Source organism: Alligator sinensis, unplaced genomic scaffold, assembly GCF_000455745.1.
Source record: "Alligator sinensis unplaced genomic scaffold, ASM45574v1 scaffold907_1, whole genome shotgun sequence".
NCBI classification, from domain to species: domain Eukaryota; kingdom Metazoa; phylum Chordata; order Crocodylia; family Alligatoridae; genus Alligator; species Alligator sinensis.
The window spans coordinates 446148-470941 of NW_005841925.1; the positions used below are offsets into that span (position 1 = coordinate 446148).

At 45.2% G+C, this 24794-nt stretch overlaps 1 protein-coding gene across 2 annotated transcripts in view; it reads right to left on the bottom strand.

Moving 5' to 3' along the window:
- Positions 1-2602: 2602 nt before the first annotated feature.
- IGHMBP2 (immunoglobulin mu binding protein 2) overlaps positions 2603-24794 on the bottom strand; it is a 92124-nt gene continuing 69932 nt past the window's right edge. For both annotated transcript variants that reach the window (XM_025198572.1, XM_014517744.2), the window contains 5 exons: positions 21736-21830; positions 21289-21412; positions 17019-17858; positions 15328-15509; positions 2603-3607 (listed from right to left, as the gene is read on the bottom strand). In XM_025198572.1, the coding sequence (XP_025054357.1) occupies positions 3410-3607; positions 15328-15509; positions 17019-17858; positions 21289-21412; positions 21736-21830 (1439 nt within the window). In that variant the 3' untranslated portion in view covers positions 2603-3409. The remainder of the gene's footprint in view (positions 3608-15327; positions 15510-17018; positions 17859-21288; positions 21413-21735; positions 21831-24794) is intronic.

The window sequence follows — 24794 nt, forward strand, 5'->3', positions numbered from 1 at the left end:
CCCTGGTCCATCAAAATTTGAAATGCTGTCTTTATCTTCATGTTCCCTCAAAGATTTATAGGTTTCAAGGCCAGAAGGGACAGTTATCACCCACTGAACCCAGGTATCAGAAGTCAGAGTTTTTCATCCACTAATTCTTGCATTCAACCCAGTAAGTTATGACAAAGCTACACCTTATCTTCAAGGAAGATACCTACCATTTGAAAGGGGAAATTGTTTTTCAGCCTCCCTGTCTATGCTTTCTTCCGCAGGCTCTACAAAGCATCCCATAAAATTACTGATGCTTATCCACTTGCACAGCGTACCCTTGTTGCTCAGGAAATCACTTCAAGACATCAGTATGAATCATATCAAATTCCTTAGGCTTAATTTCCTCTCAGGCTGCTTGCTCTATTTTAGCATCTTTCAGTGCAATGCTTCCACCAAGGACTTCACTGAAAAACGATTAGAGTGCACTAAGACCCTATCATAATACCTGGCTCTGAGTTTGGCTGCTGGGAAGTGACTCACCCCCATAGAGACATGGTATACTCTTGGGTGAATGTGACTATGTCTACAGAAGATGCTTACTGCACAGCAGCTCGTTACTACTGTGAAGTAACATTGCAGGGCATGAACCATGACACAATGCTACTGTGCAGTAGTAATGAGCTACTGTGCAGTCAGCATCACCAGGAAGCCATGTGGCGATGTTACTGCGCAGTCATTTAGTACTGCACAGTAACAACTACATAGTCTCGTGTATACATGGCCTGTTTCAACCTGCTAGACCAGCACTGCCTAAACTGTGCATAGGTAGCAGTCACTGCATCTAAGACAGGTAAGTACTATTGTGCCCATTTTACAGATGGGATGTTGAGGTTGACAGGCCCAACTGAAGCCACAGGCCCATAAGAAACCACCAGTGTCAGAACCAGGATCAGAGTTGCAAGAAGTCCCTTATTTACATCCCACAGACCCTACGACCATCTCAACAGATGGCCCAGCAGTCAAGAGCAAGCGCTGATGAATGGAAAGGAAAAAGTAGTGATCTGCATGCCAGAAGCAGCGAAAATAGCACAAACAGTGAGCTGGTTATGATGGCTACTTGTTCCTGGGCTTCCAAAGGCCACCTCAAAGGGAAAAGGCTTAGCAAAGTAGATGAGCCCTGCTATTGGCAGATCCCTGCAACCCCTTGGCTAGTTCCAGACCCCAAATAAGCCCATGTTCCCTTTGGCAGTTTACAGCCCTTTTACAGCCAAGATATTTTTGGGGAAAGTTTCTTTAAACTTTATCCCACCTGCTCTATCATCAATATTCTAGCAGTATGGCAATCATGTCCATGTGTGACAGACTGCTTACACTGTCCTCCCCTGCTACCTTGCAGGGAGTTTGCTTCTAAATCTTGTCTCCATTTACAGCGGGCGCATGTACACACAAATTCTCTGAAGTGGGTTTACTCTAATCTTGAGTAAAGTGTCTTGTATAGATGTGCCCAGTTTCATGCTGCTGTACAGAATTCTGCCATAGGCAATCAACAAGAGGCTTGGTACCTCTTGCAGTAGGGAAGGAAAAGGGGTGGCTCTTTAATGTTGGAGTAAATTAGAACTTAAAACTGCAACTTAAAATGCTCTGGTTGCATCTCAAATAGTTATATATATGTGTGCATGTGATTGCATGGTTCATGAGTAGGCACCTACCTAACTCATGGTGAGAGAAAGCAATTTTCTCAGATTGGTCATGGCATAAAGAGTCAGTTTTGCAGTCATTTTGTGGTGTCCCTGCCCCTTGCTGCTGATTGATGGAAAGGCCCCGGGAGGAGGAGGCAGCTGCTATCCTGACTGATGGCTACCTTTCATGTGGTTCCACCTTTAAGTGCTGATTGGCCAAGAGGCACAAGGGGGCAGCTGCCATCTTGGCGGCTGCCTTTCAAGCTGCCCTGCGTGCTGGTGCCTTCCCCTTGTGGGTGCACTGCAAGGGTAAGCTGCAGTAACAGCGAGGACTGCTAGCTCCCACTGGGGAGCCAGCATTTTATATTTATTAAGGTGGGTTTTTTTGGTTGCTTTCGTGAGAAATCACAGTCAATGCCATTTTTTGCAATGATTGGGGAGATTGCCGTTTTTCATATTTTGCACAGAAGTTGTAAATCTCCAATTTAAGCAGGTGCCTATTTTTGATTGCTTCTAATAGAGAAAGCGAGCATTTCCTTTCAGACTGCCTTCCCAATACCACCAGAATTCATGAGCGCTGGGAATGTTTTAATGTGGTTGTGCACAGGATGATGAGAGCTGAGTGTCTCAGTACGTGGATAGTACACTCTATTCTGTCCCCAGGCTCTGTGCAGAAAACAAGTACTTAACTTGATCCATGTGTATTAATCTGAAATATCCCTCCTTGAATTCATTGCACTCTAAGCCAAATTTGTTGTTTTCTAAGTTTAAAGTATCATCTGCCTGTTTGAATACGTGAGGTGCATTTTAATAGCAAAGCGGCTTTTATGTTTGTGTCTCAGATCCTGACTATCTTCATGTCCTATTGACTTAACTGGTTATAGAAATTGGTTACCATTTTATGGGATAAAGCTCTGAAAAAAAACTCGCTCCTGCCTCTGCACAGCAGCCTTGGTATGATGCCATCTTATCTTCTTTCATTTGACTGTATGTTTAAGCAAATACAATGGCTTCCTTAGTCTCAACCACATTCCAGCCCATTTAAAGTGGTTTGCAAATGGATATTTGCAGCAGTTAAACACTCTCAGAGTGGGAAAACACCTGACCTGTCTGCCTCCTCACATTGTTAGCAAATACGTCTCAGTTGGGTGACCTGGAAAATTTCATTTTCTTCCAACAAAAAAATCTTCCTTGCTCTTCAGTATACAAAGGTGATTTCTGGGCTGGAGAACTGAAGCAGTTATACTATTTTTATTCTGCTATGTTTTCTTAATGCTTTGAGTCACCTGGGGCTTTAAAATTACTCCCACACCATTGGTTACAAGGTTCTCATTCTATATCCTACAGACATTTATCATATTATTGTTGTATCACAATGGAACGTCACATTGACAGCTTATTGCTTTAGGTGCTTTCATACCACTCTTTATTGCAATACTCTGTGTATCCTCTCAGTATACATTTATTACCCTGTCAATAAAGATAATTACTCCAAACAAAATGGTTCGCCTTCCCCCTCTGCACCTAACAGTACTGCTTTTTCAGATGGTCTTGACAGATACTTATTTTCCAGCACAGTCTACACATACAAAGCCATTAACACCTCCAAAAAAATATGTACGTCTCGCTTGGGAAGAGCTAAGTTTATAAAGGATAGTACATCAAAGATCTTCTATGGTTTTTCCAGTCCCATCCTGTGTTTTCAATGTTAATATCAATCCCCAAAGGGAAACAGGTTGGGATACATTAGAACAAAGCCCTCATTTCTCCTGGTCTTTCTTTTTGCTCTTTCTCTGGTTGCTTAATTCATTCAGCTTTTTATCGAGGCGTCTCTGCAGGTGAGCTCTTTTGGTTGGGTCCAGAGACTTGTCTTTTGATCCACTCCCAGCATAGAGAACCCCTTCTTTGCTGATCCTCTGCCGTGCATGCACTTTGGCTTTCTCCCCACACCCATGAACCTGTAGGAGACAGAACAATAATTTTGGCAACAGATACAGAAAAGACTTGGGATGTTATGGTACCTCATGAAGGAACAGCATGTTTAGAGCCTCATGCTCTTCATTAAAGAATTTAAAACCCTAACTTATTTCACAGACCATAAACATGCTCACCATTTATTTATAGTTCTTTTAGTACTGAAACAAAAAATACTAAGACTTTTTTCCTGCTAAGATGCATGCAGCTAAATCACCCATGCAGACATCTTAAGTATTTCCTCTGCAAAGTCTAAACAGTTGGGGAGATCTTCACTCCATCAGCTGAGCAGTTTTATATATATAAGGTTTCTCTCCTATGACCTGGTAAATGATTAATCTGTTTTCTGTCTAGAACCTTTCAGTGTAGCAGAGAAAGGCAGAACAAGAGCTAATGCCTGGAAGATGAAGCCAAACAAATTAAAATTAGAAATAAAGGTACAAATATCCAACACCATGAGTGATTATCCATTGAAACAGGCTCCCAAGAGAAGCAGTGGATTCTCCACTCCTGGTGTCTTCAACATATGGCTGGATGCCTCTTTGGAAGGCATACTTCAAACAAATGCAAAGTCTTGGCTCAGTACAGAGGAAACTGGATGAAATTTTACAGCCTATGATATACTGACCTGAATGGTACCAGTGATCAACTCCAGTCTAAACAAATCTATGAAATTATGAAATCTAAGAGACAAGGTACCACAAGAACAAGTACTAAAACCATCCGCACAAGGAATCATAGAAAAATAGGACTGTGAGCATGGGTGACCAGTGCCTTCTGAATCTGATCACCAACAGGGGTCGGGGGGGGAGGGGGAGAGTCCCCAGTGGCCAATCACCAAGCCCGGAACCACCAGCAGCAAACCAGGAAGTGTACTTCTGCTGGCACTTCCAGTTTTGTGGCTGGCACTCCCAAGGAATGCACATGCACCCCCTACACGTCACCAACGGCTGTGAAAGACCTCAGGAGATCATCTAATTGAACCATGTCAGGGCAGAACCATCCCTGTCTAAACCATCATACCCAAGTGTTTGTCTAGCCTGCTCTGGAAAGTCCACACAACTGCTCTAGGTAGCTTACTCCAATGCTTAACCACCCTCATAGTTAGAAAGCTCCTTATAATACCTTACCTAAATCTCTATGGTTGCAATTTTACCCCATTACTTCTTGACCTGTTACCCACAGACACAGAGAACAGTTGATCACCATCTTCTTCATGACAACCCCTTTTTTGTATACGGAGATTTATCAAATCCCCCTGCCCCTTAATCTTCTCTTCCCTAGAATAAATCCTGCCTATTATTCCAACTGCAGAGTCTATTCATTCTAGCAGTCAGGATAATTAGAGTAAAAAAGTATGGCTGGAATTTCCACAGGTGTTAGGCACCCATATCTGGATGACTTTCAAAGTTCCTAAATTCCTTGGGTCCATTACACTATGCCTAACAATTGTTACAAACCACTGTCAAGGATCCAGGCCCAAACAGTCACTAAGACCTGAAGCACTAGGCCCAAATCGTCACTATGGCTAAGGTGCCAGGCCCCGACTGTCACTAATGGCAGAGATGTCAGGCCCAGACCACTGCCAAAGCCTGAGGGGCCTGGTTCAGACTGCACCTTGGATCAAGATACCAGGACCAGGACACTGCAAAGGGCACTAGGGGGTAGTGTAATTCCCATGGGAGGTCAGACTGGATGATCCTTGTCTTCCTACCATTTGTTCTTTATACCATGGTTCCACCTTTGGACCTCTGCCTTGGTTTGTTGGAAACTCAATTTCTTTTGCTTGGAGTTGATGTCATGTTACCAAGCACTTTGTGCTTGCAATCAATTAACTCCTGGATCTCCTGGTCATTCCCATCAAACCAGTCTTGGTAGAGAATCCAAGTGTCTCTTCACAGGCACTGATGACGGTGGCCTTGAGGCCACTCCATATGCTGCTGACATTCTCCCATTGTTACTGACTGGAATTCACCAGTTTTCTGCTGATGCACTGGTGGAAGAGGTCTCGCTTGCTTGGGTCCTTGAGCCCTTCAATGTTGATCTTCCATCAGTATTGCTTCTCCTGCAGCTGTCGTTTGGGAGCCAGTGTGGCGATGAGTCGGTGATCAGTCCAGCAATCATCATCTCCTAGCATAGTTCATGTAACGTGGATATCTTTGCGATCCCAGGCACAGATGATGACACAGACAATCAGGTGCCAGTGCTTAGATTGTGGGTGTTGCCATGTCTTGTGCCTGTTTTTCTGCAGGACAGGTGTTGGTGATGGTGAGTCCATGTTCCGTGCATTCGGTCAAGAGGAGGATGACCCTGGAGTTGACCATTCCTATTCCTTCTTTACCGATGGTTCTGTTCCTGAGGTTAGAGTCCCTTCTGACACCAGCATTGAAATTACTGAGAAAAATAAGTCTGTCTCCCTCTGAACGTGAGAAAGGACTTGCTCAATGTTGGCGCAGAATTCCTCTTTGTTTCATCAGCAGTGCCAATGAGATATGCACTGATGACAATGGCATATTGGCTCCCTGCCAGTTTAAGACAGAGCGTTATGAGGCACTCATTAATTCTGATAGGGAACTCACTGAGTTGGTTTATGAGTATATTTTAATGACAAAACCAACCCAGTGAAGTCAGCATTCTCCTTCCTATTTACCCTTCCAGAAAAAGGTATAGTTGTCCCCATGTTCTTTGAACTGTCCATCTCCTGCTTGCCAAGTCTCGCTCAGCTCAGCTACATCAACGATGTGTCACCTGAGTTCTCAGGCCATGACTGCAGTGTGACGCTCTGGGCATTCACTATTACGGTTGTCCATGAGGGGCCTGATGTTCCAAGTCCTGAAAATGATGCAGCATCTTCACTGGTATTTTCAACTGCGGTAAAGGTGATCCCACTGGATGAGGTTATCCAGTCAGGAAGAAGGTAGACAGGCTATGTTTAGAGGACATTTTCTAGCCCCCCTCCCCAAGCGGGATGAGTAGATTGGATCCTGAAGAGGACAACTCAGTCACAGCTACAGCTGCCAAATTGCACTTCTGTCTTGTCCAAGCACTAGACAACTTTCTTGTAATTGCTGCCTTCATGCCAGTTCATAACTAGGAGTTTCCGGACCTCAAAATCCTGCTCCCTTCGGCATTAACTGGTTGGCAAAAGGCTTGAGAAATGTGCTGGAAAAGCTGTTTTAATAGAAGATGCCTGTGCGTGACTTCTTTTATCGTGGAGAAGCTGGGCACATCAACTTCCACGTGGCTCCTGACAGAACGGGACCTTGATCAAGGAGACCAAGACAACTGGGGATCTCATTCTACTACAGTCTTTATCCACCTTCGCAGCCATTGAGATTCTAACATCTTTTTCGGCCTGCTCCACTGTTGAGGACTTTTAAAGACATGGCTGGGGGCTGGGCAGGCTTATTAAAGTGGTGACCTGTACTCACCATGTCACAGCACCATCAAAGGATACGTGTGGCTTTTCAGGAGGGAAAGCATTGCCATTTTCTGCCCAAACTGTGGGGCAGAGCTGTACTGCTACCCAGAGCATCCACAGGTGGCAGATAGTGGAATGACCTTCAGGGAATGTTAGCTATAAAATAAGCAGGGGTAATTCTGACAAATAAGCAGTCGCAGACCAAGCAGCGGCAGCACAGGGTCTTATAACAGTGCTGACTGTGGCAAATCTGAGGAAGCCTGCTTGAAAAAAAAACTACAATATCCATAAAGCATAAACAAATGGATTAAGAACTGGCTCACTAACAGATCTCAAAAAGTAGGACTTGATTTACCTGAATCCAAGACGATTGTGAATTTAAGATAACCACCATAATTAGATTGTATACATAGAAAATTATAAATTTGTTATAATTTTTCCATGAATAGAATCTAATTTTTGGAGGACTGTCTTAAATTAGTTTCCCACTGCCCCTGCCCCATCCATCATAGTTGTGTCAGGGAAAGCAGCAACATGGGACAAGACCCCAACCCCTTGTTTTCCTACATGCCCCTCCACTCTTTCTCCCTACCATGTCTGACCCCTTACCACCTGTTCCCCCTGCCACTCATCCCCTGCCCCCCTACCACATGCCCCCTGCTGCCTGTCCCACCCTCAGTGCTGTCTGGTCTTCCTACCCCCTGCTTGCCCATTGCCTGCACTCCCTGCCACTTACCTTCTAGGATGCTCTGGCTTTGGGACAGACAGTGGCAGCAATGGCCTTGGCCTAGCCCAGCCCAGCCCAGCCAGGCAGTCAGAACAGCAGCAGCTCTGAGCCAGGCCAAGCTAGGGCTAGAGCTGGAACTGGAGCTGCAGGTAATCAGGGCTGGTGTGTGTGTGTGTGTGCACGTACGTGTGTGCACGCAAGGGGGGGGGTGCTCCAGGCCAGTAGTCAAACCTAAGATGAAGCTTTTTTCCCCCCATGCTGATGGGGGGGGGTACCTTATCTTGGATTCAAGTAAATATGGTAATTACTGGAGAATCCCCATCAGAGGGGGGCTGCTGTCAGTGGAGCTAGGCAATAATCAGCACTATACCTAACACTGAAATGTTTCTAGGCATGATCCCAAAGTAGATATAAAATCACTACTGATATATTTTGCATATGACCAAGGATCAGCAGAGGGGCTAGCTAGGGAGAGATCTAATTGCTTTCGTAATCTGGAGCCATTCTATCACATGGAGAGATCCAATTGCTTTCGTAAACTGGGTCCATTGTAATAAAACATGTTGTTATAAAGTAAAGTCCAAGTTCATCTACACAGAACTACGACACACTGCCCAGATATACAGAACAGGGAGGTGTTACTCAGGAAAGCACTGAGTCCATAAGGGGTTTAAGGGTTTATAATGGCAAAGGAACTCAACGTGCACTCCTGCTGCAAAGCTGTGGCAAAAGGGGTTACTGTGATTCTTCAATACAGGAGGAAGAAGGAAGCCAAACATTCATGTTCTACTGAAAAGACCGATGGATGACATAAGGCAGGTGACTTCATTGGAAGTCATGCCTACCTTGATATCATGAGAAATGACACAGTGGTCAGATAAGGAGTGTGCTGGCAGGGCTACAAAATAAAGTAATTGCCAGGGCCCCAAAATAACATAGTTGCTTTGGCAGGATTTGCATGTGGAGAGATCAAGCAGACTTGCAGTAGCCTGCCCATGTGATACAGAGGGGTTCCAAAAAGCATGCCCTGCACAAGCACTTTCAACTGACACGTTATGGATGCCTCATTCTTATTTCAGACAAGGTTCTTTGGGTGAATCTGATATCTTTTATTAGACCAACTTAAATAGTTGGAAAAAAATTTTTAAAGCAAGCTTTCGGGTTTAAGAAATGCTTTGTGTCAGGCTGAGGACATCTCTGCAGTTGGTGTGTGCTCTTTCTGGATGGAATAAAAAGTAAAGCCAGAGGCTGGGCTGGTATGCATGCAAGACAGGCAGTCAGTGAAGATGTAAGCTGAAGAGTCAGTGGGTAAGAGACAGGTTGGGTGGGATGAATGTAGCAGTTAAAAAGTGGAGAGATACCTGGGGAGTCAGATGTCAGGCAGGTTAAAATGTGTCATAAATCCAATGTCTATATTTAGTTCATGATTTTTAGTATCCAGTAGGTAGATGAAGTGAAGTTCATAGGCTCGTCTCTGAGAAGTGTTTTGTAAGTTCCCTTCAAGGACTAGAACTGAGAGATTGGAGAGAGAGTGGTTTTCTTGTGAGAAATGTACCCCCACAAGCAATTGGGTATTCTTGTCTTTGACAGATTTCTGGTGTGCATTCAATCTCACACCAGAACCTTCTCTAACTTCTGCACATCCTTTTTAAACTGTGGAGCCCAAACATGCACATACTACTTTACATGAGGCCTAACCAGTGCCAGAGCAGAGAAGCAGTATCACCTCCCGTCTCTATCATCTATTGCTTTTGTTGATGCAGCCCAAAACCCCATTTGCCTTTTGTGCAGCTGTATCACACTGTAGACTCCTACCGAGTCTGTGACCCTTTTCTGCAGAGCTTCCATCCAGCCATGTCTCACCTGTTTTCTTCTGTTTTTTATTCTTCTGCCCAAGGGGCAGCACCTTGCATTTGTTAGTATTGACCTTCAATCCTGTTGGCACTAACCTAGCTTTTCAGTCTACCAGGATCCTTCTGGATTGTCCTCCTGTCCTCCAGTGCGTTTCAGTCCTTCCCAGCTTTGTGTCTTCTTCAGATTTGCTCAGGAAGCAATCTATTCCAACATCCAAGTCAGGAACAAGCATGTTGAGCAGCTCCAGGCCCAAGTCAGACCCCTGCAGGGCTCCTGCCATTCTCACATTGCTACATTTATTATTGCCCCTTGCTTGCAGCTATTAAGTCAGTGACTCTTTACCCCATGGTATTTGTCTAGCCTACATTTCTCCAACTTATTTTTTTCTTTGTTCATTACAGCCAATGCCAAAAAGCATAAAGTATAACATTGGGTTTGGAGTGAAGGAACTGCACCACATTTTGTGGGAACCAAAGAGACTCCTGTTGTCCTAAACAACACATTAGGACAAAAAGACAGAGAAGGGAGAATGCATTTGTCCCAAAATTTCCCTAGGACAATTTCACAACTCAGTGACCTGGTACAAGTTGGGACAATAGTATCAACAACCAACAAGTGAACCCCTGACCATGAGGCGCATGCCACCCTTCCTCAGCTCCCCGCAAGGTGTGGCACCTATAACACAGGGAGTCTAGTCTGGCCTAGATGGTGGTTAGCAAATGGCCATCAGCTCCATCTGACTGGAGGGCCTCTGGTGGGGCTACTCATGGTGGGGTAGCCCCTATAAAATACCACAATGTTGCAACCTTCAGAATAGGGCAAGTATAGAGTGCCTCAAAACCCTAACCCCCACTCCTTGTAGTAAAGCTAAGGGACATCACTGTGACAGAAACACACCTTTGCTGAGATGTTAGGCAGTCAGCAGGAGCTCTAATCTGGTGCTCCCTGAGAGAAGCTACAACCATCAAGGCACTGAACATATGAACTCAGTCTGGCCTTTGGACTCTGTCTCAATGGTCTAAAAGGGGGATGGTAGGTCGAGGGTGGCCTCCACTCCTCCATACTCTTGCCTAGGAGTGCATGTCAAAGGTCTTGTGATGGTCACAGGACTCTGTACGGGGCATAAAGAACTGGGAGCAGCTACCAAGGTGTCTAAGCAGTTCTATTCAGGGGTGGCTTGCTTGCCTTTCTTGAGGAAGGCCCTAGAAAAGGTGGGCTCAAAACAGCAATGCCCCAACCCAATCTATCTTGGTCAAAATAAAATAAGGGACTTGTGTATTGGAATGTCCAGACTCTGACCCCTGGATTGAATTCAGACTTATGGATAACAGCATTACAAAACTACGAGTTGGTTAGACCAAGAATCAATATTACTGCATCATCAGAAACTTGGCTCTCAGATATGGGTTCTAGCACAGAGAATGATTACACCATCATCTGGCATGGGAAACCAGTAGAAGAAAAGAGAGAGCAGGGAGTAGGCTTTGCTGTTAGAAACAGCTTACCGTGTTCCTATGAAAGCCCCGTTGCTGTATCTATTCAACTCATGATGCTCAGAGTGCACACACAGAATGGCTTCATCAATGCATTTGTCCCAAAATTTCCCTAGGACAATTTCACAACTCAGTGACCTGGTACAAGTTGGGACAATAGTATCAACAACCAACAAGTGAACCCCTGACCATGAGGCGCATGCCACCCTTCCTCAGCTCCCCGCAAGGTGTGGCACCTATAACACAGGGAGTCTAGTCTGGCCTAGATGGTGGTTAGCAAATGGCCATCAGCTCCATCTGACTGGAGGGCCTCTGGTGGGGCTACTCATGGTGGGGTAGCCCCTATAAAATACCACAATGTTGCAACCTTCAGAATAGGGCAAGTATAGAGTGCCTCAAAACCCTAACCCCCACTCCTTGTAGTAAAGCTAAGGGACATCACTGTGACAGAAACACACCTTTGCTGAGATGTTAGGCAGTCAGCAGGAGCTCTAATCTGGTGCTCCCTGAGAGAAGCTACAACCATCAAGGCACTGAACATATGAACTCAGTCTGGCCTTTGGACTCTGTCTCAATGGTCTAAAAGGGGGATGGTAGGTCGAGGGTGGCCTCCACTCCTCCATACTCTTGCCTAGGAGTGCATGTCAAAGGTCTTGTGATGGTCACAGGACTCTGTACGGGGCATAAAGAACTGGGAGCAGCTACCAAGGTGTCTAAGCAGTTCTATTCAGGGGTGGCTTGCTTGCCTTTCTTGAGGAAGGCCCTAGAAAAGGTGGGCTCAAAACAGCAATGCCCCAACCCAATCTATCTTGGTCAAAATAAAATAAGGGACTTGTGTATTGGAATGTCCAGACTCTGACCCCTGGATTGAATTCAGACTTATGGATAACAGCATTACAAAACTACGAGTTGGTTAGACCAAGAATCAATATTACTGCATCATCAGAAACTTGGCTCTCAGATATGGGTTCTAGCACAGAGAATGATTACACCATCATCTGGCATGGGAAACCAGTAGAAGAAAAGAGAGAGCAGGGAGTAGGCTTTGCTGTTAGAAACAGCTTACCGTGTTCCTATGAAAGCCCCGTTGCTGTATCTATTCAACTCATGATGCTCAGAGTGCACACACAGAATGGCTTCATCACGTTTAGTGTTTATGCACCCACCCTTCAAGCCAGTGATGAAAATTAGAACATTTTCTATCAACAACTTGAAGAAGACATTGTGAAAATTGACAGAAATTAGACCATTATAATACTCGGTGACTTCAATGCAAGAGTTGGATATAGTTTTGAGAATTGGCCTGGTATTCTGGGCAAACACAGAATTGGTAGTATGAATGAAAATGGCCAGTGAGTGTTAGGACTCTGTGCAACTCCAAATCTATGCATTACCAACACCTACTTTAATGGGAAAAACCACAACAAAGGCATAATGGAAACATCCAATATCAGGGCACTGGCACCAATGAGATCTAGTACTGACCAGGTCCAACCACCTGAAAGAAATCCTGTGTATGAGGTCTTATCACAGTGCTGACTGTGACACTAACTGTGCCTTAGTCTGATTCAAAGTTAGTATCAATGCCAGTGACTGCCCAGATATAAGTCTATCTTTCCACTGGAAATGATATCCAGGGGGAAAAGCAGCAGCTGAGATAGAAAGATGAAAGATCTGAGATAGAAAGGTAGGATGCAAAAATTCAAGGACACATGGGCAGTAAAAGATTTCAGGAAAAAGATAAAGGCAGTAAAATAAAATAGCTAATTCTAGCCTCACAGGTAGAGGCATAGGAAGGGATTTAATAAACATATCAGGGAGGAAAAAGCAGTTTCATGAGACAAAGCACTGTGCTGGGACTTGGGAGATCTGAGTCCTATTTCAGAATCTGCTACTGGCCTTCATGTGAACCTTGGCAAGTCATGGTTCTCTTTTTTGCCTCAGCTTCAGTACGTGTATCATGAAGACAGAGATGCTTCCTTCCTATGTAAAGCACTACATAAGAGCTAGGTATTAATGACAACAGCCATGGCTGAGTATGGAAATGAATGAATGTCTCAAAAGTAGTTGAAATAGGATCAACAGCTTTGCTCATATGCTTAATGTTAGGCCCTTGCTTAATTATCTTGCTGGATTGAAGACTTTGGCACAACTGTACTATGCCTGGCTCTAGCTCTATGCTATCCCATTAACATCGGGATTTTGAAAACAACCATCTGAAAAGCAATGAAAATGCTAAAAATGACTTCTGCAGCTGCCACGTGGTTAGTTTCTACTTGTTCAGCTAACGTTAGCTATGTTATTACTTGGAGATAAAACACAATTTTTTTTGTAAATTAGATTAGACCGTATTTTCACAACATCCTTGATTCTCTAATGGATTTCCTCAGATTTGCTGAAAATGACAGTCTTTGTCCTATCAGCCAGAACTCTGTGTGTTATTTGCAACATTTGGCTGGGTGTTTTTATACAGCATCTTCTCCTGAAAGCATCACAAAATGCCCTGGCATGAGAACGTGAGTGTTAACTGCTACATGAAAATTAGAAGACTTCTAAGGTGAGGGCTTCAGAGAGGAAGTGACTCAGACACACAGGAGGAGAAAAAGGTCTCCAAAGACTTGCCTTATTTCAGCACTGACACACTGTTAAGCTAACATAGGCTTTGGCCCGAGATGTTTTCAAAGGTCACAGTTTATTAATTCAACCCAAGGACAGGCACAGTCTTGCAGCCTGTTCACCTCTTATTTATAAAAGAATAAAAGTAATAAAACCAGAGATTACGAAAATTCCCTTTCCTTTCATATTTGAAAACAAAAATTATATAACTAAACCCTGACAGCAAACCAAAGCCTTTCTTGATTTGCGACCTGGAGAATAAGATGAAAGGAGATATTTTCCCCCCAACCCTGGATTGAAAACAATTCAATCAACTCTATTCTAGTCAAACAATTACAGATATAAAAAATGACAGACCCCCCAAAGCATTGTTTTAAGAAAAACAAGCATATTAGAAATAAATGCTCCATTCCCCCAGCTCCAGGGGCTAGCCAGCCCTTCTGACCTCACTGCCAGCCTGCCATGATCATGGTTATGATTATGATCCATATGGCAGTCGTGCTACAACAACCAGGCTGAGATCACTGGCTGTTGAACCATATGTATGATACTGGATGCCTTATATCTTAGCCTGAGAAGCTTGCACTCTACATCAGTGATGCTTGACGAAGTTGCCACAAAATCCTTTTAGGGGTGCCACATGATAGTAACACCATTACATGTTCAAACACCTACACGTGAATCAGACAGGCCCCAAGATTTCAAATATCAAACTATTCTGACCTGTCATGGTCTAAGTTTTCTGTAACCGAAGATTTGCTCTTTTATTTTTCTCTAGATAAGAAACCAGTGAAAGCTAAGGGCTGCTGTTTTCCAAGGAGTGCCTCGAGTCTAACAAGGGGGCCCTTGAATCTAAAAAGGCTGAGAACCCCTGCTCTAAATACACAAAAACAGATCAAGGGAAGGAAGAAAGGATGTGCTATTCACCCCTTCTGCAGATGGGGAACTGAAGCAGAGACTTGAAGGCTTTGATCTTATCAGGTGCTGAGTTTGGTGGTCCCAATCCAGAGACACATTAAAGAACAAGCTTTTCTCTTTTGGGGCCAGAAGGCTCAACACCTCTGCAGAATCAAATCCCACTTGGCAAGCCCAAGGATACAGTGGGCCAGCTGGGAACTGAACCAGCATCTCCAGATGCCTGAGCCTTAGGCACAAGACTGCTCTTTCCTGCTTTGCTCTGTTTGTGATCCAAGGGAAATCCAGAAACGCATGTCTGAGATCTGTAAAAGCCAAAAGCAAAGGGGAAAGCGATTGTCAGGAGGACTTTCACCTGGGTCCTAACACATGAGGGCTGTTAGCAAAGCTTTTATTCTTTTTGCGATTCACCTTTGGAGCAAAAGGTCCCACAATGTAGAGGGTTGAGAGAAGGGGCTCATCTCAGGAATGGAGGTTTCCAGAAGCTGATAGCGCAGCTGGGGAAACCCTCCTCTGAATGCCCAATAGGAAATGTCAGTTCCACATTCCCGTACTACTGGAACTCAGCTTGAGTTAAGCTAGGTCAGGAGACCAAGCAGATGGTAAGCTCCCACAAACAGCCTTCCTGCACTCAGGCAACCCCTCAGGCTGCCCCGAAAGTGCACACAGAGCCCATACCTCTGGGATGTGATGGCTGAGGCAGTAGCGTTTGTTACAATGCAGGCAAAGCTGTCCCAAGGTGGTAACGCTGGCTTTACACCGGGGGAAACCACAGGTGTTGTCGGCTTTAACCACAGCAGAAATCAAGGTGTCGATGTCTTCTTCAGCTGTAGTGTTGTCTGCTTTTGTGGCACTCTTACCTGGAAGACGAAGGGAAAAAAACTAAGTTTAACTTAGTGGTGCTCAATCTTTTTTCCTTGACAGGCCAGATGGGTAGTTCTTGGTCCGTCCATGGGCTGGATGCGGCCGTTGGCCCAAATCTGGTGCCTGGGATGGGTGTGGTGGGATCCAATCTGGTGGGTACCTCCTCTGCCCTGTGCTGTGCATTTGTCCGCTATGTATCACTGATCCCCCCTCCGTAGCACCCAAGCCACCTCCTGCCACCCCCAGCCCTGTCTGTTATGGGCTGAGGGCTGTTCTTTCACCCCACTACTGCAGCCCCCATGCTGCTGGCCACAAGAATCAGCAGCACTTGGTGGTGAAGGTAAGCAGAGGCTGCAGTGGGAGGCAGGGACTCTGTACTCTCAGTACAGAGCCATGTAACAAACCGTGGCTCGCCATTTGTAAAAGGCTGCCAGACCCTGAAATTTGGGGTCAAAGAATGAAGCCAACAGACAAAGGGTTCCAAGCTCTGCTGATATCAAAGGGCAGACCTCTGCTGAGATTTCAGGGGGAAATGGGGTCAGCTACTTACACTCCGCTCACCAGCTAGGATCAGCCACAACAGAGGGTGAGGGTGAAGTCTCCCTCAGTTCTAGCTTCTTGCCAACATTTTTTCAAATATGTTTTAGTACCCCTTGCAGCAGAGGGATGCTGACAGTGCCCTCATTCCCTGCTTTGTCTGTTCCAGGTTAGGATGTCCCTGGTGTTTTGGGGAATGTGTCTTATAACTGTGTGACAAGATTGTTTGCATGGTTGTAGGAGGAACAGGTTAGACAAGCACTTTGTATAGAATGGCTTGGATAGAGACAATCCTGCATTGAGCAGGAGGGTGGACTAGATGACCTCCTGAGGACCCTTCTGGCCCTACTTTCTATGAATTCCCAATATGTGAACATTTGCCCCAGGCATAAAGAAAGGGATTTTATGCAGCTTTGCACAATAAACACGCTCAGGCCCCAGTTGTCTCCCCCAGTCATCTACCAGCACCTTCTCTGGAGATAAGCAACAGTGATCATATCCTGTATTGCAAAGACATACACAAAGCTCATCCCCCAAGTAGAACACTGGAGAGTTGATGACCAGGAAGTGCCATGTCCCTTTACCTTAGACAGGACAATCAGTGCTACTGAGTCCCTTGTCACAAGGAATCTTTTTTCAGGCCCTATACAGATAGGGCCTGATCTTGATGGGCAGAGGCAGAGACCCAAGCTGTACCTCTCAATGTACAGGACACAGAGGCTTCCCTTAACTGCAATCTGATGATGGGATTTTTAAAGCAGCCCAGAGGAGTGAGGCACTCACAGAATTTAAATGGGAGTGGGGCATCTAATTATTTTAGGCAGTTGTGAAACAATCTTCGAGAGGTATGATAAAAGACCACCACCAACATGACAGGCTTTTCCTATAGAAATACTGAAGCTTCCTGTAGATAGGGCTGGGCAAATCTTAAGTGAGAGTGAAGAGGAAGAAGTCAGGATGGAGCCTACCTTTGGCTTCATTTTTGTGCTTCTTTCCTGCTGTCTCTACGAGATTCACACTTGACTCCTGGGTTCTTCTCGCCCTCTCTTCCCACTTGGCTTTTTCCTGTTGCATCCTCTCCAGGTGCAGCATTTTCAGATCGACTTTCCCTGAGCTCATGCTGCTCCCTCCTGTCTGACCAGGGCTGGGGGCTTCTCTTGGGGTCCTTTCTGACTCAGAAGATGGAGCCTGCTCATTGGCTTTGTTAGTCACTGTAGCAGAGACAGTGGCAGGGGGTCTCTTGCGGATGCTGAGGTACCGCTGTCTCCCTTCGCCAGTGCTGACATGCTGTAGCCCATATTCTTCAGCCATTTGGTGGAGCAGCATCCTGTCGTGAGAATTTAAAGAAGGAGGGAAATCCAGCTGGGCCTTGCTGCTCTCCAGGAAATCCACTAGCATGGCTTTGAACTTGGCTGAATTGTCCTTTACCTCCATCCTCTCCTTCCCAGTGCCATTCATACTCTCTGCAGGACCTATGCTTGGCTTTGGGAGAATGGGTTTTCCTGGAGCTGGTTTGGCTTTCTGGCCATGGGGCTGAAGTTTTGGAGTGGACAATGGAACAGTTTTGGGTCCCTCCCCTTGCTCGGGGTGACCCTGAGAGTTCTCATGAGAGTAGTTTTCTGGCACAATGTCATCAAGGTACTCGAAGGCTGTCCGCACTTCCCCATGCTCACTGAGGTAATCCATTAATCGCTTCAGAAAGACCTGGTTGCTGACGGTTCGAGAGTCACAGACAACTGCCACGTGGCGTCGCGCACGGGTGACGGCCACGTTTATTCTCCGATCTTCGGCGAGAAAGCCCACCTCCCCTGCAAAACACAAAAGAGAGCCAAAGACCATCAGAGACAGCACTACTGTGCTGAACCAAAGAGTCCAAGCTACAGGCCAGAACCTCAGATGATGTAAATCAGTTCAGCTCACTGGAACTACAGTCAATTGCTACAGCTGCGGATTTGGCCTCAGATAATGTATTGGCTAGGGAATGAGGTAACAGAGAAAAGTGCTACTGTCACCTGCACATAGGACTAGGAGTTACCAACTCCCATGTTCCAGCTCTGGTTCTATGGCTAATTCACACTATAACCTCAGTCCAGTCCTTTCCCTTCTCTGCTTCAGTTTCAGAAACTGCAAAATGTGGTGAATAGGTTTATTGAGAGGACAAGAGTGCAGACAGAAGTTGAAAATAAGATGCATTATAAAAGGGCTACCACCTGGAGGCATATCTATATTCCCCCAGTGCAGCCAGGGTGAAAATACAGGGAGGAGGGACGTGGTGGGATGTCATTTCCTCAGACAGTCGCACATGCCTAGGCTTGGCAGGATTCAATTTTTATTGGTAAACATTGATAAACGTTGTTTTCACCTTACAGTCATAGACTGACAAAAAAAAAATTCCATCGTTAATAATAGAAATTTACAGAAAGGGGACATAAGAAAAGGGATGGCTGATGGAGTGTGTGCCAACAGGGGGAGCAGTCCTACAGAACCTTTAGCTTGAACTGCAATTCCCAGGAACCCCAGGGGACTGGGAACAAAGGAAGAAGAAGTAACAAAGCAGATGAGGGAGCTACAGGTGAGCAGACCCAGAACTGACAGCAGCTCTGCCACTAATTGGTTGGCAGTACTACAGTAGTTATGATTCAATTTAAATCAATAAAAATTGAAACAAAGGCTTAAAAATAAATAAATAGGTATTATCCATCAAAATTATTAAAAAATATAAATCAAATTCTGCCAAGTCTACACATGGGGCTCACTCCACCAGCAGGAGGAGGTGCCACATACAGAAAGGTCCGTTTCAAGACTTTGTCCTACATTTGTAAAAACCTATCTAGGACCTACAAGGTGGTCCTAGAAGTGCCACAGTGGGACTGTAGAGAGCACAGAGATGCTGGAACTGCTCTACACTCACTACCTCCCCAACCAGCTGCAGTGCAGCTCTGGGCACATGCCTAGCACCCCATCATGCCAGCTACACTCCTTCCACTGGGGAAGTAATATCTAGGGAGGTGTGTAGCATCAGGGCAACACTCCCTACTACAGGGGCGAGCAATTATTTTGGGCAAAGGGCCACTTGCTGAGTTTTGGCAAGCTATCAAGGGCTGCATGACAGGCAGCCAGGGGCAGATAAATATTAATTTTCTAATTTTTATAGGGGCCCTGCAGGCTGGATAGAATGCTCAGGCGGGCCACATCCGGTCCGTGGGCCGCATTTTGCTCACCCCTGCCCTACTACCATACTGGGGCAGGCTTATGATGGGAGTGCTCAGGAGTGGAACATCACATGGCCCCAGGCCAGGGCTCAGGTGAAGTGGCTGAACCCTGGAGACAGCTGTCAGCCACAGAAGTGGGAACTGCAACTCCAGATACCAGCATTCAGGGACGGATGAAGCTCTCCCAGCAGCTGAGCAGCCTGAGCCAATAGGTACTAGACCAAGTTTCTCAAGCAGAGAAACATCTCCATCCCAACCTACCAACAATCCCAATCTGAGTGTAGGCCAAGGGTTAAAAATAACCACCATGTAGGCAATCTGACAGGGTCTATTTCTGCTTTCTAGCTATTTTCTCAAGGAAGAATAATAACAGATAGCAAATGCCAAATGACTCAGCTCAGCGAGAGAAAAGGCTTGTGTGGGCGGGTAGTGAGTTTCCAGCTTCTGGGGCTAAATAAGAGATAATTGGAAAAATAAACAGTTAAAAGAAATCCAGGTGACAAGCTTCATCCAGCTTGTCCCAAAACAGTGATACAGAAGAGTTCAGACAGGGTCAGATGTGAATGAGTAAGCATGTGTGATCTCTCTGTGGTCTTGGAGCCTGGGGTTAATTCCCAATTCACAGAATCTGGTAGAATGTAATGAGAGTCCAATCTGATCTCTCCTAACCACTGGGAAAACTCTACTGATTGAAGTCCACAATGGTACCAGTTGGTTTGCCAGTTGGATCTGAATGCATTTTTAGGATTTATAAAAGCAAGGGGCCACAGAACTGGGTGGAACCTCTGGAGTTTGGCTGGCCTTTGGTCTCTCTTGTGCAGATAAAAAGGTCTGTAATATAAAGAAGTAGGGCAAGTCTTGGTTCAATTAAACATGGTTACCCATTGTGATGCAACTCTGCTTAGATTGCCAACAAGGCTGTCAATGGGGGAGGAGTGGATGGGGAATTTGGGGATGCAGACGCCTATCCTGAGAGCACCACTCATCTTGTGTCAACCACTGAACAGATGTCAGAAGGCAGTGAGTCACCAGTTATTAATGGCTTTCAATCACTGTGCTATTCTTATTACCCAAGTCCCACCTTCCCTTCATCAAACTCTTTGTAAAGCTCACTTCTTATGTGAACTCTTCCCAATTTCTCCTCCTCGCTGCTAATATTCCCAAACCATTGTGTGCGGTGTCGTCTTTTGTCATCTTAGCTTGCATATCTCATATGGCAAGTGACAGGTGCTGTTCTGTGTTTGAAAGGTGTGATGTACATTTACAGTGCTGTAGAAACTCAGAAAGATGCTCCTTCTGGTTCTACATGTGCCCTCCACTTGGTTTGGATAACACAAAACCTGAACCTTCCAATGCCTCCAAAACAGTAAAATACTTTATGATGAGCCTTCATTATGTGGATCAGCAGAAAGAGTCTGAGAAATCTCTGGCCTCAGGAAATTAACTTCATTCCAGCTGTTATTTCCCTCTGTGTTCAGTGATAGAAAAAACCATGATTTTTCTGCCCTAGAATTTGTTCTGAAAATGACCATTTTTATGCATTACTTATAGGACTTGCTTTGGTTTACATTTTCTCTGGGGATGTATCCCCAGAGAACTCCTTGCTCTGAACTATGCATTATGAACTCCTTGCTCTGTGGGGAATGCTTGGGACTTCCACTGGGGGGGAAGATGCTGCTGGTGTAAGTGCAACGGTACCAATCCCCCAAGCTCAGCATTTGTGAGGGCTTGAAGATGACCAACTTTTAAAAACAGTGCCAATTCTTTCTATTGGCCTTCTGGCATTTGAAGCTTCAGCATTCATGTTTTCAAGCTTTTTCTCTGAAATTGAGAGGCCAACTAACCTACTTCTTTTAACTTAATTGAAAGCTGAGATACTCATATCATTACATGACTCCAATAAAATCACCCATGTTGAATGTTGGGAACACCCTGAGTGACATTTTACTTTGTTAAATGATTCCCCTTTCCTTACATGCCAAAACATCCTATTTCTCCAAAACTCTGTCTCACTAGAAATACATACCCTTCCTGTTGGATCTCACAAAGGACAGTATGACAGCCTCCTTTTCCCTTCCCTGGAAACCATCAACTGATTTAATTTCTAGCTCTGGATACTTGTGACACAGGTGCTCTCTTAGCATGTCTACCTGAAAAACAAGGGCAAGCATGTTATTAAGGTCAATTTCAAGATAGAAAAGAGTTTAAATGATATCTTCCTAAAAGACTACCTTCCCCTTAAATTCCTGTATGTCACAGGACACACACTGACTGAGAAAGGAAGGATGATCACCCCATGGATTGATTATAAAGAGTGCCCGAGCTCCAAGACTCTAAAACACGATGGTGGTTAAGGAAATGGAGAGGATTAATTATTGCCCCCTGAAGATCTCGCATCTGAGATAGATTTGCTGTTGTGTATTCACCCTACGCTCGGCTTAAGATGCCACGTCGGAGGGAGCTGAGATCTCACCTGAAGGTTGTAAGGAGCAATGACAGCGATGTCTTTTGCTTTAACACCAGCGTTCACCAATGCTTGGACATGCAAGCCAACAAGGCGCACCTCCCCTAGGGTGAAAACAAAGTCAGCTGTGAATCAAGGGAAGGTGATTTCTGTCCAGAGAAGGCTGACAGGTAAAAGCCAAAAGATAAAAGGAAGTCAAACAAGAAAAGCCGTATTTTCCATGCTGACTAAACTGGGGTCTTAAAGGGACACTCTGGATTTTGGGCATTTTCCCTCAAGTGAGATTTATAAGTAATGACACTACAGTGGACAGGAAACTCCAAGGTGTACTGAAAATGTCAGCCAAAAGGACATGCACATATTAAAACCAAGCTTTCCGGCTGCATAAATGGGCTAGCGCCATATTTAAATGTTAGAACAATTTAACAAGTCATGGATAATATATGCCCCTTGTCTGAGGTCCAGGGTTTATTATATTAACCCCAAACTAGTGCTTGGACATAGCTAAATGCTTTGTACAGCCAGAAAGCTCAGAATCCCCAGCTTCTAATGCTGGGCAGCATTTATTTCTAGATTTTCCAGCTCAGTAGCTATCTAACCATTAAAACTAATGATCACAGGATTTGGAATGTCATTTTGTTTTTCCTTGTCCTTCCACTCAATTCAAGACACAATCTTAAATGTTAGTGCTTTAGGTCCAACTAGAAGCAGGCCCTTGTGTATCTCATCACTGTTAAATTGGCTACAACATCTGCTTCTCTCCTCACCGTGACCTAGAATTTCAACTTCTGTTAAAAAAAGAAAAACAAAACCAAACCTCAAAGAATACTTCTAGCAGTCTGTTTCCCAAAGCTAATCCATGAGCTACATGGAATAAGTGCAGTATTTTCTTCCTGAGACTGTAGGCAGCCTGAAACAATAGCCTTGAGAAGAGAAAAATCACCCCATTCAGGTCAATTGCTTGTTGCCTTTGAAACCTCAAGATGCCAGTATAGGAACACTATTTCAATGCCCCACACAGGCCCTCTCAAGCATGCTGGAGACCAAGGACCTAAAACTAGCACCAGGAAACGCAATGCAGTTGCAGGCTGGGAGCCTGAAATCTTGATTTTCAATATATCAAAGTTTTAATTTGTTCTAGAAGTTTGCCAGATCCTGCAACAGCTTACACACATTTTTCACATCAGCTGCTGCACATGTGTGTAACTGCTTGCAGGATCAGAGAGAGAGAGGGATGTGACAGGAGGAGAAAAGTGGAGAGGCCACAGCCCAGTCATTGGGGTCCCCTAATCTAGAAGACTCTGGTTCAATGCCCCTGGATGCTATGGACTCCAGTTAGCTCTCTCCCTACCTCCAAAATGGGGAAAAAGCACCTCCTCACCTCGCAGGAGTGCTTTAAGGATGACTGCATTCAGGATTGTGAGGCACTTACCTACTGAAGGAATGGGGGCCCTATCAGGAGGTGTCAGCTGAAAGATAAAAATCAGCTAAGCTGGTAACAGTTGATGTTTTTGAGGTCTAGTATCTCCCAACCTTGGCGGAGAACCACTCCAGGACTCAGAGAGTATTTCCAAGCATTGGATCTGCACTGGTGAGCAGAAGGAAAACGAAATTCATCCCTGAAGTAAGCAGTCTAGTTGCTGAGTAGGCTGTGTTACCATGTGGAAGATGCCAGGTAGAAAGGAAATCCAGGGAGACTTGTGGGGGTGATAGTGGGTGCATGGCAAGGAATCCACAGCATTGCTGGTCTCAGAGGAGAGACTGAAGGCCAACCAATTGCAGCATACCCTCTACTAACCAATAATAAAGGTAATTTTGGTCTCAAACAGTTTAAAATCTATTAGAGGATGCATTGTTATATTGACAGCCATAAAAGCATGTGATGTGAGAGGAAAGATCCCGGCTTTTGGTCTCTAGCTGGTTACTGTGCTCAGGTATCTTCACCCTAATACTATGAAGAAAAAGCTGGGAAGAGGAAGCCCCCCCACATACAACGGTGCTCCCTTCTAGCCTCTCCTCCCTATTATTTATGCACCTTCTCAGCTTATCAAAAGAATCTGACTGTCTTAATGTTCGTGGTCTGATGAGTCCCACTGCACACAGGCAGGCATGAAATTCACAACCAGTATAATGCAGAGGGGTAACATTTCACAATCATTGCAAAACTAATTTGCAAACCTCCCTAGTGCTGTGGTCATTCTCCCTGCTTAGAGCTTGCCCACATCACTGTGGTGAGGTACTTGCCATCTCCCTAACCGCAGAGCTTTAGACACCTAATGTGTTACAGTAAAGAGCTGATTAAGAACCCCTGAGGCAACTGCCGTGACAACCCTTTCAACTAACAAGCAACACAAGGCATATAGAAGTTTGCTGTCTGAGATCTTCCATACTGAAAACTTGCCGTGTTGCCCGTTGCTGCCGGGCGTGTGTTATAGTCTGCATGGTATTACGCTTCCATTATCTGAGCTGAGAGGCAGAAGCCTCCTTCAGCTCTAAAGGAAAGTAGCTGGTTGATCCAACATGGTCCCAATCCTTAGCATTGCCACCCCACAACACCTGTGCGTGTCAAACCCTGGGCCAGCAGCACTGATCGACAGGGCACAGGGAAAGTGCTCACTCTTCCTGCTTCCAAATTCTTGCCATCTGACTGATCTACAGAGCTACGCTGGCACCACAGCTACAGCTGTCCCTTCAAGGGCTGCACTCATTGCAAATGCTGTAATCGAGAATGAGAAAATTGATTCAGATTATAGTTACTTTTTGGCTGTCAGGGCTGTGCGAGGCTTTGGGTGCTGATTCTATTTGGAGGAGATCCAGCCCGATTCAGCAGCTGAATCTCTGAATCTAAATCGAATCAGGAGACCAATAAAAAGGTCCAAATTGATTCAAAGCTCTCCGAATCAATTTGGAAAAGATTCAGAGAGCTTCAGAGATTTGGGCAGTCCCCACTCGCCGCCACAGGGACTTGGACCTGGACTCTGTGCCAGTAAGTGGGGGGAGGGGGGGACGACGACAGCGACACACACACACATGACCACCCTGCCCCAGCCCACCTAAGCGCCCCCTGC